Raw genomic sequence first — 17,864 nt, 5'->3', positions numbered from 1 at the left:
GTCATTCAAAATCCCAGGATGTCCTTGGAAAAAAAGTAGGGGTTTAACCCCCGGCATCCTGGCCAAGTTTGCCCATTGGCCTCTATCCATCAAAATCGCCTCCTAATCATCCCCATATAAACAATGATTGGCTGTATCATTCTGTCTCCTCTCCACCAATAAGCTGGTGTGTGGTGGGCGTTCTCAAGTCAAGTCACCTTCATTTACATAGCGCTTTTAACAATATAGATTCGTTCAAAGCAGCTTTACAGTGATAATAGGAAATTAAAGTAACAGATTGTTTTGGCTTTACAGCAGCTCTAGAATAATGTTATTGTCCAGCTAAAGTTAGTTTTGATTGATTCACTTACGTTGCAAAGATCATTAGTTATTAACTTAGGGGCCGCTTACACAACACCGTTTTAACAGAAAACCCCTAACGCGCTCCGGCCCCCTCATCCGCAAAACAACAGTGCCTGGTGGCTCAAGAACGCAACCCTAACCCTAACCCTAACCCTGAAATAGGTTCCAAGGTGCAAGCGTTGACATTTTTTAAAAAACTTTATCATCTCCGCGTAAACTTCAAAAACTCGAATCTGTGAAAACGCTGCACATGCGTATTAAGTGTTTAATCTATTGTTATATGCGTTTTAATATATATGTGCGCAGTAGGGGTGTAACGGTATTTGAACCGAACCGAAAAACCGCGATACACCACCCACGATACGTATCGCGATACTCTCATGGCGAACCGAACACGCCCCGCCCCCTGCGGCCCCGCCCAGCCCCGGCTCATTGCACCTCATGTGTTATGTGTACACAACGAATACAGGGCTGTTGCCTAACCACCATTAACCACATATAATCGCAATAAGCTCAGTGTTTTGTTACTTTTGATAATAAGCAAGGTGTAATCTTTCAAATTATGTCTATTTGATCACGAAATGTAAACAATAAATGCCGTTTTGGCGCTCTTAGATGTGGCGTGACAGATATCACTGTATGCATGCGGCAGCGCGGCGCGCGATCATCTCTTCCTCAGTTACAGAATAAACATGAATGGACACCAGAAGGTATGTTGAAAGATACAGTATACTTACTGAAAGGCATCATAACTCGTGTAAACACTCAATCAGTGTTTCAACAGCGGAAATACGTCAATAAAACGCTTAGTTTTTCACTTAGCTTTATATTTACCTCAGGCAAGTTATTCAGTGTCCACAGCTTGCTGGTTTGCTAACTCTTTCACTAAATAAATGCTATATATTAGCCTATATATTATATTTTACTTAACCTGTTTTTGATATCTTGATTATTTAATGTATGTTTAAAATAGTTGTCATGAAAATAACAGCAACTGTGTAAATTATTATACAACAATAACAAATTAGAGTAAAAACATGTTAATGCAAAAATTGCCTTATGTGCAGTTTACATGTTTTCATACAATGTTATTTGAGTGTTGATTATTATTATATCATTTAGGCTAAAAGTCTAGGCTTGTTAAGCTTTAATGTTATAGTAATGTGCAAGTAAGGGCTGTAGTTTACAGCATTAGCAGATAATTTTGTTATCCTTGAGAAACGTTTACTTGTAATTTAATTGATTTAAAGACAAGGACACAATTTGTTCATTAAAGCACTGTTTAATAAAAAATAAAAGCAATTTTAGCTTTCTAAACCCCCCCACCCCACCGAAATGAACCGAACCGAACCGAACCGAACCGAGACCTCAAAACCGTGGGACGAACCGAACCGTCAGGTTTGTGTATCGTTACACCCCTAGTGCGCAGGGGTTTAGTCTTTCTTTACAAATTGACCTCAACAAATTACTTGTCTGGCCTTAAATATTCATAATACAGACTTTTTTGCTGCTTCCGCGTATCCATGTGAACTGGAATCATTTTGACAAGGTTTTATCTGTACGAGGTAAAGGAAAGGGAAGCAGGCCTTCAGAGAGACTAATTGACATTTCGGGACTACGTTGTCGTCATGTTCAGGAGCATGTCCTTTATCAGATCCGGATACTGCCTGGATCCGGCGGACTGCGGTAAACCTCGGGATATCAGAGATACTAATATTAGCATAGACGCCATCCTTCTTATGATGTAACGAGTACATCAGGATTTACTGGAAGTGTTCCTAATCTATGCAGCCTAACATTGCATTATAGAAGTCTATAATATGTTATGTGTATGCTACAGTAGGTCAAAAAGATGTGTTTTAGTCTAGATTTAAATTAGATTTTAAATCTAGTTTAGACACAAAAATTAGTCACTGAACACAAAATTAAGCTTCTGCCATGGCCATCCCAATCCCCTGACCTGAACCCTATAGAAAATGAGTGGGGGTGAAATGAAAGCTTTAGCTTAAGTTCTGCCGGGAAGACTCAATCGTTACGTCACTTATTACCTTCTCATCTATCCAATCGTGTTCTAATACTTGTAGTATAAAAGATCGGTACTTACACACATCTGAGTTTGTAGATGCTGATGCTTTCATTCACCTCCATCCTCCCCACCACCACCAAGATGATTCCTTCCTCTCCATCCTCCCCACCACCACCAGGGTGGTCCCTTACCATACCTCCCAGGGGGTCGGCTGCGCCCCTGCCTTCGTCTTCAGGCAGGAAATGCAGATTCCGTACCCTCGAATTGCGAGCTACAGGCGGGGCCTATGCCAAAGAACTTTATATCATAATATTTGCTTGCTGGGCTGTTATGTATACTGGTTACGGTATTTTGCCTCCCGATTCTTTCTGGTAGAACTGAAGAGAAGAAGCACCAACATAGAGCTGGGAATCTGAAGGATCTGGAGAGATTCTGTAAGGAGTAATGGTCTATGATCTCTTGCCAGGTGTTCTCAAACCTCATCAGGCATTAGGAGAAGTATTTAATAAAAGGGTCCCAATAATTGTGGCCAATGTGTTTTGGAGAAAAACGTTTAATTCATAATGTGATTTTCCCACCACTTTCAATTCTTTTACTTCAGTGAAAGATTAGATTTAAATTTTTTTTAATGAAAAATCAAAAAGATAAACAATGCAGTTTTAATTGTATCTTTGATTATATTTACCAAGGGTGCCAATAATTCTGACCATGACTGTATAACCCGAATGCCCGTCTTGGGTAACTTTCATTCAGCAGCCGTCTGAATTGGCACAGTTTCCCCCAATTGCTGAGACACATTTCCTGAAAGCAATACCACATTAATCAAAACTATTAACACAAAGCCAAAACCACCAATTCAATATCGCAAACCTCAAATGTTTAAGACAAAATTAAACACTGTTAAAAAATGTTCAATCCAATTCAAACACAAACCATCAAATACACTGAACATAATTACACATTGTGAGATGTGTTTAAAATAAAAGTTACAACGATCTTAGCAAACTGAAATGAATCAGGTTAGCAAAAGATATCTACAGTGAACTTGAAAACGCATTCTAACCCCTTTATTTTTTACACATTTTGTTGTTGCAGCTGCTTTAAATTACATTTTTAATGACAAAGCAAATAAATAAATAAAATACATACATTTATTAAAAAAAAATGTAAAAACAAGTATTTATACCCTTTTTTTCTGGGACACTAATTTCACTGTATCATCTTTAAGATGTTTCTACACTTCAACTGGAGTTAACCTGGGGCAAATTCAATTGAATGGATGATTTGAAACGGCACATATCGTATAACGTTTATTGAAACGTCAATAAAAGGTCTAACAGCTGAAAATACATATCAGAGCATAAACCAAGCCTTGAGGTCATAGGAACAGGGTGCAGAGCTCAGTGACAGGATTGTGTCTAGACACAGATCAGGGGAAGACTGCAAAAAAATCAGCTGCATTGAAAGTTCACAGTAGCATGAAGCCTACATAATCCTTCATGGAAGAAGTTTGGAACAACCAGGACTTTTCCTAGAGCTGGCCTTCTGGCCAAACTGAGGAATCGATGGAGAAGGGCCTAGAGTGGTGACCTAGAAGCTGATTGTCACTCTGGTTGAGCTCCATGATCATATATGGAGATGGGAGAAACTTACAGAAGGACAAACATCACTGCGACACTCCACAGATCTGGGATTTTTAGCAAAGTGGCCAGACTCAATAACCTGGCCCTAGCCAGATGAATTTCGCTCCGCCTAGCTTCACTCACATCCATCTGGAACCTCTTCCGTTGAGAGTGATTTCTCCAACCAACTTTATGGTTTAGCCAATCAGGACGCAGGGCGGGAGTTTCATAGATGTGACGTAGTGGAGAAGCGACCGTGAGACTGTTTTGATTCAGACAACAATGGCGGCTCGCATCGAGGAAACAAGCGTTAACATTGATGCTGCTATTTCATCCGTGTTGTCCAATCTACCTAATATTGTTTCATTAAAAGAACATCAGAGAACGGCTCTGAAGGCTTTTGTTGGTGGAAACGATGTTTATCAGTGCCTTCTCCCGACCGGATTCTTCAGCGTCACGGGTTGGCTTCGGTGTGAGTGGTTGAAATAGCACGTCGATAAAGATGACAGACAAGTGGCTTATCCAATCATATGCAAGGATTTTTGTTAAGGCCCAGCCTTCTGAAACGCAATTTCAATGGATCGGTTCCAGATGGATGTGAGTGAAGCTAGGTGGAGTGAAATTCATCTGGCTAGGGCCAGGTTACAGACTCAAGCCTTTCCTCAAGAAAAGACAAATGAAATCCCTCTTGGAAAATGCAAAAAAAAAAGCGCCTAAAGGACTCTCCGACTTTGAGAAACAAGATTCTCTGGTCTGATGAACCTCTGTTCCAAGCGTCATGTCTGAAGGAAACTAGGCACCGCTCATCACCTGCACAATACCATCCCAACAGTAAAATGGGGTGGTGGCAGCATCATGCTGTGGGGGTGTTTTTCAGCACCAGGAACTGGAGGACTCGTCAGAGAAGGAAAGCTCAAACCAGAAAAATACAGAGCTATCCTTAATGAAAACCTAGTCTAGAGGATCTTCAGAGAAGAATGGTAGAAAATCCCCAAATACAGATATACAAAGCTTATTGAATCATACCCCAAATGACTTGAGGCTGTAAAGGTGCTTCAATTAAATACTATCACGATTTCCAGTCACCAGCCCAGTCACCGCAAAACTACCGCCTTGTCCACACGGACACGGGTATTTTTTATAACCGGAGTTTTTCCTACAGCGTTTAAAAAAAAAAATCCCGTCCACAAATGCTTGGTCTCCGTCTACATGAAAACGCATAAACACGCTATCAAGCGCGGTCAAGAGCATGCCACGCCAGCAGGCGGCGATATAAACCTTAACCGTAAAGCCACGTTGGCCAATCAGAAGCGCAAATCCAACGCTATCTCATGACCAATTCGTCCGAATTTGACGAGTGATTAAAAGATGGCCAATTCGTATGAATTCGTACGACCTCATTCGTACGAATTTGTACGATTTGTCTAAACCCACGTGATGGGTAGGTTTAGGGGCGGGGTCAGGGGTAGGTCATTCGTACGAATTCATACGAATTGGGCAACTCGTCAAATATGTAAGTTTTAGCAAAAATCGTACTAATGCGCACGAGTGAGGTCGTACGAAATGTTACGAATTAGCCATCTTTTAATCACTCGTCAAATTCGGACGAATTGGTCGTATGATCGGGTTGTCAAATCTGACGTCAAACACAGCGGATAACGGCGCACACTCTGACGTCGCAAGGCAAAAACCCCGGATTCACTGTCTACACGACAACACTGTAACCGGCGTTTCTGAAAATCCTCACCCTGGAAGGGGTTTTCAAAAATGTTAGGTTTCAGTGCGTTTTCGTGTGGACGAACGGCCGAACCGAGTAAAAAAAGTCACGGTTATAAAAATACCCGTGTCCGTGTGGACAGGGCCTACATTTCCCAGCAAAATCCTTCCTGGCTCCCACCTGCACACACTCAATCACCACCCGCACCTGCCATCAATCATCCTCATCAGCAGCACCACATCACATTGTCTGGTCTCGTCACTCTCTACCGAGTGTATGGATTTACCTGACTGCTTGTACTAGAACGAAATCCAAGGCACTCTTCTTAGGAATTGATAAAAAAGCCTTTATTTGACTGGCTATTTCATAATAGAAAATTTAAAAGACATGGGGGGAAAAAAACAACCCACGCATAGCGCCACAAACAGCCTTCTTCAGGGTATATTTTTCAATCAAACAATTTCCTCTTGTATAGATGCTAATTAGAAACACCTGAATGACAAATTACAAACACATACAGAGAAGGCCCACTAGGGGGTTGCATAGTCCAAAAAAAAACAAAAAAACAGACAGAAGGCATATCACAAAAAGGGACTGAAATCTATTTCTTCATTCAAACCAGGGTATATTGTGGCCTGTAACTCGTATATATAAAAAGTTTCTCTCTGTAAAAGTAATTTTAATCGGTCACCACCCCGAATATTCTTTTTAATCGTTTCTAAACCCTCAACCATTAGGCCTTCTGGATTACTGTTGTGCACATTTTGAAAGTGTTTTGCCATAGGGTAATTTAAATTAGCTTTTCTAATGGCATTCTTATGCTCCGATACTCTGTCTTTGAGACGTCTCTTGGTCCGGCCTACATAAAAACATCCACATTTGCATGATAACCTATATACCACAAAAGTGGTGTTGCAATTAATGAATGCCTTTATGTTGTACCTTTTATCTGTCTTGAAATTACAATTTTTTTTGCATTCTTTAATACTAGAACAATGGTTGCAAGACCCACATTTTTTAAGTACCTTTTAATGGTCTGTTAAGCCAAGTGGTCTATGGCAGGAAGATGACTAGATACTAGCCTATCTCGTAAAGTTGGAGCCCTCTTGAAACTTATTTTTGGAGAAGCAGAAAACACTTCACTAAGAACAGGATCACTCTTAATAAGATTCCAATTTAAGTGTATAATCCTTTTTATGGGATTGGCCAAAGAGCTATATTCTGTCACAAAATAGGCCTGATTCTGTAAACAGGATCGTTTTGTCTTCTTCTGGAATAGCTCTGGTCTAGGAATAGACTGGGCTTTCTTATAAGCATTTTGTACAGTTTCTGTTTGATAGCCCCTTTCTAAAAATCGGTTGGACAGGACTTTAGCTTGCACTTCATATTCGTTATAGGTATCACAAATCCGTCTAAGACGTTGAAACTGGCCAAAGGGTATATTGTTTTTAGCCAATTTGGATGGAAACTATCTGCTTTTAACATAGTGTTCCTATCTGTTGTTTTACGATATACAGTAGTATGGAGTTTCCCATCTTTACCAATAGAAATGGTTAGATCTAAAAAGTTAATAGTCGTTTTGGAATGTTCCATGCACAATTTTATATTCCTATCATTATTGTTCAAGTAATCATAAAATTGTAACAGTTCATCATAAGAACCACCCCAAATCAGAAGAATATCATCAATGTACCTCCCCCACCATTTTATCTTGTCACTATATTTGTTTAAATAGACTAAATCCCTCTCCCACAAGCCTAAAAAAAGGTTAGCATAGTTGGGGGCAAAACATGCACCCATCGCAGTGCCCCAAACTTGAATATAAATTAGGTCTTGGAAAAGGAAAACATTATTTTTATGTGTCCATTCGGTGAGCAGAACGATAAATTCGGAGGGAGGCAAAGAGTTTATAGGTCTATTAGTCAGGAAATGTTGTAAAGCTTTTAGTCCATCATTATGAGCAATGTTCGTGTATAGATTCCACATCCAATGTGACTAAGAAGCAGTTGTCTGGAACTGTCATATCGCTTAAAGGGTCACTTCACCCATTTCAACATTAATCTTTATTGAAAGTGGGTCATATATGTAGTCAAAATGTAAAAGAAATTTTGAATTTGGTGCCCTCTTGACTGAGAAAAGACAGAAAATAACTTTTGGGCACATTTGTATGTAAGACAACAACTCCCACAATGCACCACATTGCACAGCTCCGCAAGCCACTCCCACTAATCCAGAACAGTGCAAACATCAGAGAAAAGAAATCACTCTTCCGTCTACAAAGCTAGCTGCCAAAAGAGTTTGAAATTCATTTCACACAAAATGTCTAGTTAGTTGGCTGTGGCGAGCAGGACGAGGGCGAGGGACGTAAGAGGACAGCGCGAGGCCGGTGGCGTGAGTGATAATGAATGACACCTGTGAGACGCAGCGGTCTCACATCTCTCACGGAGGAGCGGAGGCATAAAAGGAACAGGCCTGATTTTATGTTATGTTTTGTTTCTGTTGTGTGTGGCCAGCTGGCTTATACTTTTGTTTTGTATTTGTTTATTTTACTATTAAAATGTTTAAATGTTCGCCGGTTTCCGCCTCCTTCTTCCCACAACAACGAACCCGTTACATTGGCAAACTCATTAGCGAATTACTCCTCCTTTGTATTTCTTTCTATATGGTGAATTATTGCATGATACCTGGATGTTCAGTCAGAACATATGCGGTGCGAAACTAGGATGGTTCACATCACAACACAAACGTCTGTGTGCTCGTCTGATTCAGAGATTTCGTCCAGGAGAAATTGCCATCGTTGAAATTCTCTGCAGCAGACGGACTCTATCTGTGTCCGTAGTGCACCGCGAGAGCACAGCAACCAGCAGTCCGCCCAGCTCGAGCCAGTCCGGGCTCCTCGTCCACGACAGGCAGGTCTTCTGACTCGGCTGCAGAAGCCACAGCAGCCGCCTCCTTTTCCTCCATCAGCCTCAGCTCCTCTTCACTATATTGCGGCTCGTAAAAATAGCCACGAACATCGGATTCGAGCAGCAGAATTTCAAAATCCTCTTCTTCCATATCATGTTTAGTTTCTTCCGTCATTGTCGTAACTTCCTATCTCCACAGCGCTTGTTAGCTTAGCTTATAAACAAGATGGCTGATATTGATTTCAGTATCTACAAGTGAAGTCCCAACCACTGATCTGTGATAGCTCTGTTAGCGCATTAGGTCCAACCCCCTATGGGTGGGTTTGAAAGGGTGGGAACTAGTGCTTGTAGTCTTTACAGAAATCTCTTATACTTCCTCCTACAATGACGTAAAATGACGATTTTTGCGTCATTGTAGGAGGAAGTGAAAAAGGTAAATAGTGGATTTCTCTCGTCTCAGGGGAAAATGAGAGAGTGTTGCACGACCATTCAATAGTATGACTGGGTTTCTAACAATGGAAAGCTTAATGCAAATGGGTGAAGTGTCCCTTTAAGACCTTCAACACATGGGTAGTATCCTGTATATAGGAAGAAAGTTGTTGAGCCAAAGGCTTAATGTGGAAGTCTATAAATTGCGAAGCTGGTTCTGTGAGAGACCCATTAGACGATATAATGGGCCTGCCTGGAGGAGATTCGAGAGACTTGTGGATCTTTGGGAGCATGTAGAAGGTGGGTATTCTAGGATGTTGACATAGGAGGAAATCATGCTCCTGTTTTAAAATCCACCCAGTATCCTTCGCTGTGAGCAACAGAACTTTGAATTGATCTCTTATGTTGTCTATCGGATTAGACCGCAGCCGTTGATAGTAGTCTTGATTGTTGAGTTGTCGTAAGGCTTCTTCAACATTTTTATCTCTGTCCATTATTACAACTGCTCCTCCTTTATCAGCAGGTTTTATGATTATAGACTCATTCTTTGTTAGATGATCCATTGCAATTGTATGGGATTTGGTCAAGTTTTCCCTACTTTTTTGATTTGATGATAAGAATAGTCTTTCGATATCATAATCCACCTTTTTTGTGAAAGCAGTCAAAGTCACATTCGAAACTGGAGGCATAAAATATGATTTTGGTCTAATGGAAGATCTTTGTGCTGTGCAGTCATTTCTCTGAATATACTGATGATACCAAACTTTGAGGTGGAGGCTTCGGTAGAATCTAAATAGATCCACCTTGGTGTTAAACACATTAGTGTGGTAAGTGGGAGAAAAAGAAAGTCCTTTGGATAACACACTCACATGGTCAGGGGTAAGAGAGGTATTTGATAGGTTGATTACCGTCTGCTCTTGTTTCCGCTCCCTGAGAATCCATGGTTGTTGTCTCAGTCGTTGTCTTTGTTCTTGACCGTTTTCTGCCTCTCCACACATTTTTTTTCCTTTACCTGACTGCTTACCTGCCTTGTGGATACTTACCCCTTGTGATCATCCTCATCGTCATCTCCCATGCACTGACAATCTTCATTACTCCATACCCGCAAAAGGACAAAGAAACTTGAAATTACCAGCTAAGTGGTGACTTTCTCTGATACTGTTGGGTTACCTGATTCATTCTTTGTGTTTGCACATTACAATAAAGAACTTGTATCTTTGAATCAGCTGTCTCCTCTTCTGACTCTGACAGATAGTATCCTTATCAACTGCTTCAAAAATGGACTAGATGACAATTTCTGCCAACAAAAAATGGATGTGTGACACAAGCACAATTTTTGGACCTCGTACTGTGGTGGTGTGGTTCAATACATACAGTCGTCCTGAGTCAACCATAAAGTCTGTTCTTGTCAAAGATCCACCAGTTTTCTTTAACCAGCATGGCATTTCAGGCCAGTCTCCAGCCATCATAGAGTATCTTACTATTCCCCGAACCAGGAAAGCAACATATCCAGCCCTTTCCTGGGCACAGAAGGCTGTGCTCAACAGAGCGGATCCTCCCCTCATTTCTGTCAGGGTGGCTCTAAAGAAGCACTCCACTCATCAGTTCCCAAGTCCAGAGTCAGTTCCAGAAAAATAAATTCCTGAGAAAGAGATTCCAAAGGTCTGTTCCAGAGGTAGAGATTCCAGAGCCCGTTCCAGAGAAAGAAATCCCAGTGTTGGCTTCAGCCCCTGAGCGCAGTCCAGTGTCGGCTCCAGTCCCTGAGCCCACTCCAGAGTCCTCTCCAGCCCATGAGCCCACCCCAGAGTCCTCTCCAACCCCTGAAAACTCTCTAGAGCCTGCTCCAGCCCATGAACTCGCTCCAGAGTCCTCTCCAGCCCCTGAGCCCACTCCAGAGTCCTCTCCAGCCCATGAGCCAACCCCAGAGTCCTCTCCAGCCCATGAGCCAACTCCAGAGCCTGCTCAAGCCAATTAGCTCACTCCAGAGTCCGCTCCAGTCCATGAGCCCACTCAAGACCCAAAGCTCAGCCAGGAACCAGATCAAGCCCCAAAGCTCAGACAGGAGATAGCAGCGCAGCAGGATCCAACGGTAACTGATTCTATAGTAATTACAGCACTGCCCATGATGGCTACAGTTATGTTGTGTGTGTGGGCTGCACACCAGAGTGTGTGAGCGGAGTGGAGCGGCGTGATTGTAAAAGGTAAAATTGTTGCCGCTCCACTCCGCTCACATACTCTCATGCTCCGCTCCGGGTTCACCATTTACCACTCCCTGCTCCACTCCTCGCTCACTGATATCAGAATCTCCCTCGATCAAAGTCACTGAGGCCGATCATAGTTCCTTCATTACGGCCATGGAGGCCGATCATAGTCAGCCGGCCTTCCGGACGTCGGCTAGTTAGCCGGCCCTCCAAATGTTCCCAAGCCAGCCGCCCATTTAGACGTTCTCAAGCCAGCTGATCCTCCAGACATTCTCAAGTTAGCCTTCCAGCTCGGATGTGGTGGTCTCCTGCTCTGCCCTGGGAGTCTTCAGCTCCACCATGCATCCTGGAACGTCTGCTGGGGATTCTACCCTGGCTCATCCTGTCCGCCTACTGGGTGTATGGACTTACCTGACCGCTTATCTGCCTTGTGGATACATACCCCTTGCGATCATCATCATCTTCCTTGCACTGACAATCTTCATTCATCCATACCCGCAAAGGACAAAGAAACTTGAAATTACCAGCTAAGTGATGACTCAGTGACTTTCTCTGACACTGTTGGCTTACCTGATTCATACTTGTGTTGGCACGTTACAATAAAGAACTTGTATCTTTGAATCAGCTGTCTCCTCTTCTGACTGTGACAAATACTGAGTTGAGGGTATGAATATTTATACTGACACAGTGTCAGAGATATTTAGCTGAATAAGCAGAAACCATTAAAACATTTACAAACATTTCTCTTCAACACTTCAGAGATTTACCAGGAGGATCATTTATATAAAAAATAAGCCCAGAAGTTTCTCTTCATTGTGCTCTGCTGACAGATTTTTAAAAAGCCCTTCCAGCGGTCCGACAGATGTGCCATGTTTTATGTGATTTGCGGTCCAATATTGTCCCACTTAAAGCCTTTAAAGCAGCACTCTCTTGACCTTTGTGAAAAATTGGACCAATGTATGTAACTGCTTTTCATTCTTTTGCATAAGTGTTTCCAGAGGAGCATCTGTGTCTTCAGCACTATTCTGATGAGATTAGATTCCTATACAGTGTTTGAGTTCATCTGTCATTTCAGGTATTGATTCAGACATGATTGGGATCTTTGTAGTTATTACCAGGGTGGAAGTGTATGTTGTCTGGATGTCAGTGTAAAGGAAGGATTACACCAATTGCTATTTTACCCAGGAAGTTCTGTAAAAGTTCTAAATTCATTAAAACGATGCATCAAAAATAGCTTTAGTTTCAGTATTCCAGTGGTTCTCAATTCCTGTCCTGGAATTTTATCAGATGAAGTACACATCTACCAAATTACATACATTTTCATATTAAACATTGCAAAATACATTTAACACTTGACAATTTATATTAACTAAATAATATTTTAATATTTATATAAATTCACTTGAATTACATACACATTAAATAAAAGTATGATAATTTATATTTATTTTTAGAAGTATATGTCATCATACCTCAACTTCTCTAATATGCACTACAGAATTTTTGTCTGTGTTTGATGGCATTGCAGGGTGTTCCGAATGAACGAATATTCACAAACGAATTGAACGAATGAACGAATATTGAACCAATATTTGGGATGACTGACAGTGATAACCAAAGGAAGGGACAGAAAATCTCATTTTTTCAAAATAGATCTGCGTATTAAGTCCTGCAGTGTAAATGCAAAAACTTGCCACAGCAATATTGAAAAAGGAAACAAATCAGTGATGGCTGAATTATTAAAAACCCTCTTTGTTCTAATGCTTGCGTTTCTTTATTCTTCGTTTTATTCTGACATTTCATGTGTCCTTTTTAAAAGTTTACATATAAACACACACTCACACTCAGACACACACTCACACACACACACATACTTTTTTGTTCTCTTAGCCAAATCAAATAAAGCCATCCTCTCAAGTAACAATCTCTCAATCCTCAGTCAAACATGGTGACAGCAGCATTACGTTCTGCGTTTCTATTTGCAGGAGAAACTAAAAAGCTTGTTTGCATCAAGGACAAAGAAAAATACACAAACATCCTTGAGGAGAATCCGTTTTGGTCAGCCAAACATCTGCGTTTAGGCCAAGATTGACTTTGCAGGAAAGGACAATTCATAAATATGATGGATTTCCAATCCTTCAACACTGGAGGATTACTGGAAACAAAGTGGAAATCTCTGCAGCTGTTTTCTGCTTTATCAATAAACAAAAGCACAAACAAAAGAATGTCACCACAGATTCCCAAGAGATCACAAAAACGTTCTCTTTCTTTCTAATTTGAGAATGTCGCTTTTAATTAAACACATGCCAAATATGCAGGATGTTGTCGTGTGATGTGAAAGCAGGATTATATAAGGATTGCAGAAAATGATGAAACAATTAAAAAGATTTGTTGTCTTCTTACAGACTACTATTCCCTTTTCATTCTCCTCTCTCACTTTGTCTAAAGACCACATGGGCAAACACACATTATTACCTGATATGACCAATGTTTTTTTTTTTGTTTTTTTTTACAACATTACAATTTTAGCTATTTTTGATTGCAGACACCCGAAGCACAAAGCATACTTCACTTGTGTGTCTACTGAACTGGTTTCTTATTTATGCTATTATTTAGGCTCTGTCCCAAATGGCACACTTGATGTGCACTTGTGGTCTTGTGGACATACAATGGTTGCCGTGTGCATGTGTCAATTAAGTCCACAAGACCATAGGGTGTCCCATTTGTTATTTTAGGTATCAGAAGGGAGCACCCCCTCGATGCACACTTTTGCCAAGCAAAGCGCCATTACGTGTGGACTCGTATGAAGATCGCGAGGGCTTCGGGTTCCATTTGAGACCGGGCCTAACAAGCACATCCCACAGTTTAGCAACACTTCACTGCATTTTGCAGCAATCACTTGAACTGATTTGGGCATTAAGTTTAGGCTTTTAGGGAGGGACAAAAGTGTACCAGAAAAGGGGTGCATTGGATTTATAACACAAGACCAATTTTTAAAATGAATGTGGCACAATGATCACTTAATCAAAATTGTCTTGTTTTCCTGATCATTGGAAGCCAAAATCATAACTGAAAATCAAATTCAATATCGCCCACACCTAGCAGAGATTTTTATAGGTGTAAAACAGCTTACTAAATCATTGTAGATCTTTTTGGATTTTAGTTTAGGGTCCAATTCTCACAATTAACTAACTATTACCAATGACTTTTCCCTTAATAAACTCCTCTAATTACTGCTTATTAATAGTTAGTAAGGTAGTTGTTAAGTTTAGGTATTTGGTAAGGGATGTAGAATATGGTAATGCAGAATAAGGCATTGATATGTGCTTTATAAGTACTAATAAACAGCCAATATCCTAGTAATATGCATGTTATAAGCAACTAGGTAATTAGACCCGAATTAGAGAAATAGAGACCCTAAACTAAAGTGTTACCGATCTCTAAAGTATCAGTTTAAAAATCAGATTAAATTTCTGAATTGTCTATTGTAAATAGTGTAGTGATGTGTGAAGCACAGCCCACAATACACTTTTAAACCAAGCACCTTTCTGTTGGTCAATGCAGTGAATGTGTGACCAACTTGAATCCATAGACAAATCTGTGTGAAGGAATCTTCACCCTTCATGCGAAAATTCCCATGAAAATTTGCAGAACAACGGTAAATGTGACCACCCCCTTAAGTTGGACAGATCATGAATGGGCAAAATTCATATTTTCTGAAATGGACTCAAATTAAATTGAAGTTTAAATTCGGATTCTAAACACAATGTCACTGCAGAGTACTCTTTTTCTTTGTTTCTCTCTCTCTCCAATTTACTCAGAGACTCACCATGTCTTTGAAACTGCCCAGTACAGCAGTGGTCAGGATTCCAAACACGAAGGCCAGAAGGTTAAGGGCAGTTAGGATCCAGAGGAGAACATACAGAGAAAGGACCTCCTGACAGCTCTGCACACCAACAAACTCATAGTAATTGTTCAGATATCCTCCACTGGAAAAAGAAAGCAAGCAGGCAAATCATTGTCATAGTATTACATGATTATGTGCTATTTCACATTAATAACTAATCTACTGCAACTAGATGTTCTGAATAAGGCAGAATAAGGCATTGATATGTGCTTTATAAGTACTAATAAACAGCCAATATCCTAGTAATATGCATGTTATAAGCAACTAGGTAATTAGACCCGAATTAGAGAAATAGAGACCCTAAACTAAAGTGTTACCGAAAGTATATGTCTCTGTAAGTGGTTCTTGCTATGTATGGTGCTAAATGAGTTATGTGTTTCCTTACTTACTTTTAGGAATTTAAACCCTCAAAATATGAATAATAGCAATAGTTATATTTGCCTTAGCTCTCTATTATGCTATGGGGTGGACAGATAACAACTTTATTATTATTATTATTTATTTAGCATTATTGATGAGTGTTTCTTTAAAGTGTGTCTTCACAAATATGCTAATTACTTACTTGGCACAATCATACAAATCACAACAGTAACATGTTCCACTGCGAACTTTCATATCACAGGACTCTGTTAGTCCTTGACAGGGAACCTACAAAACAAAGTAGGTTTAGAAAATAAAATGTTATAGGCTATTCAACACTTGAATGTGGGTAAGTTTCATAAAAAAGCAACATTTTGAACAAAAAGCGGAGAAAATCGCATTGTCAAAGACTATGTCTGGATCGCATTCAGAACGATTATCAAAATTCGTAGATGGAGTAGATCGATTCCATCAACACCCCCAAAGCTTCACAGTCCTATAGCTCGTCCTGGGTCGACAGCTCATTCGGTAACATTAGGCAGTTGTGATTTATTTCCTGTTTAATGTTAATGATTGCGTTATTTTATATGTGCATATGCTTCAATAACTTGTTTCTGCTTTTTCTTTGCCTGTGTTTTGATCTGGAGATTCTGTACTATTATAGAAGTTGAGTAATAGCTCCCCCTACCGTATAACAGTGAAAACACGGATTGCCGGAAAGTTCCGTCAATGGCGGGGAAAGAGTTAACTTTACTTAATTACTTAGTCATGAAAGTGTACTCTTTTTAAATACATATAATTAGCCTTTTATTTAGTTGTTTATTTATTTATTTTTTTTATATTTGCAGAATACTACAAGCGCACATTCAATAAAATTAACCACACTTCTTTTTCACAAGGGATATTTTACAGAACTGAAAGTAAACCTAGAGGATTTGACTCACTGTAGTGTAGTAGTTCTCATAGATGTAGCTATTTCCACTGGTGTAGAACTGACATCTTCCTGCCCTCATTGGACGCATATCCTGTTGACAGAGTGTAAGAAATGTCTACAGTTTGCCCTTTTCCTTTGAAACTGTTTTAACTAACTTTTTTTAATACAATTCCCTTTTTGGAGTGACAAGAAACAGTAGAATGCCTTTTTTTTGGAGAAGCTCACAGTGGGATTTTCTTCTCACCACACCTTATCCCTTCAATCCCATCGTTCTTCTCTTTATGGGCCGCATCCATGCTGCTAAGACAGATGATCTGTCCTCTGAAGTTTTACACAAGTACTAAAGAGCGCCAGTATTCAGTGACTTCCTCATCCCTCCAAATTAAGCCATTGAATGTATTTTGACACTGAAATCTGTGACTGGTTGCATAAACTGTTTAGACTTCCATTCATCTTTTTTTCCTTCAAGACTGGTTGTAACTAAGTCAGTTACATAAAAGGTAGATTAGTCTAAATTGAATCCAAAAAGTAGCCTAATGATTATCTTTAATTAACTGCTAGATAGTCAGATTAGTTTTTAAGACACAGTCTTATCATATTGGCTATGTTCATGCAACTGGCTTCTGGACTGAACATTGTATGATTGTGCAGACAAAAGAATGCAGATCTCCAGTATATACCCTTTGGTTGCTATAGCATTGCTAAATGGTGAATGGCAGCTAGGCAGTTGCTAAGGTGGTTTTTATGCAAAATTGTGAATGGTTAATGTACTCACAATATTGAGCAGGATGAAAACGCCATCAACCAAAAGACACAAGAAGCTGGAAATGATACCAAAACTCAGGAACACAATGGCTGCGATCAGCTGGACAGAAAAAGAAAAATGGATTATAGATACAAATATACATTTGGATTGACAAACAAAAGAAATGCTGTCATTATTATTACTTTTTGGTACATTTTCCCCTAAATACAATATAAACAATATTCAAAACAATGAATTTCTTGGAATGTTTTATAATATAATTTTTGTATTAATAATAAAATATAAGTTCACGCTCTAAATCACTAGACTGTATGTGGCCCTCAAAGTGTAAAGAATGTATTAGCCTATAATGTTGTCAAGGTCATGAAATGTTTCCTGTTGTCATACAAATAATTGCTATAAATTTATACTAATCACAATGTTAATGTAATTTACAAAGAAGCATACACCTTTACACATACACCTTAAGAAGACATTTATTCAGTAATATTTCATTGATTTATACATCACTGTTGTCTTTTAAACACTTTAGTTTTGGACTACATTCACAATGTACATTTATTAATATTATTATTAATATTAATATCATTAATAATATTTTTGCTTCAATTAAATTCCACATGTATGCAAATGGAGCCGGAAGAGCGCATAGTT

The 17,864-nt window shown here is 39.7% G+C and overlaps 1 protein-coding gene across 1 annotated transcript in view; it reads right to left on the bottom strand.

Annotated features, from left to right (window-relative positions):
* The window catches only part of LOC130073787 (transmembrane protein 255B), a 53,594-nt gene that overhangs the window by 5,796 nt on the left and 29,934 nt on the right, over window positions 1-17,864 (bottom strand). Inside the window, exons 4-7 of the mRNA XM_056239405.1 lie at window positions 17,220-17,309; window positions 16,455-16,535; window positions 15,713-15,798; window positions 15,073-15,232 (exon numbers count right to left, since the gene is read on the bottom strand). Coding sequence (XP_056095380.1) covers window positions 15,073-15,232; window positions 15,713-15,798; window positions 16,455-16,535; window positions 17,220-17,309 — 417 coding nt within the window. The remainder of the gene's footprint in view (window positions 1-15,072; window positions 15,233-15,712; window positions 15,799-16,454; window positions 16,536-17,219; window positions 17,310-17,864) is intronic.

This window comes from Rhinichthys klamathensis, unplaced genomic scaffold (genome assembly GCF_029890125.1).
Source record: "Rhinichthys klamathensis goyatoka isolate OS25496 unplaced genomic scaffold, OSU_Roscu_1.1 h1tg000561l_1, whole genome shotgun sequence".
NCBI lineage: Eukaryota > Metazoa > Chordata > Actinopteri > Cypriniformes > Leuciscidae > Rhinichthys > Rhinichthys klamathensis.
Note: the sequence above shows the minus strand (reverse complement) of the source record. Positions and strands in the feature narration are given on the sequence as shown.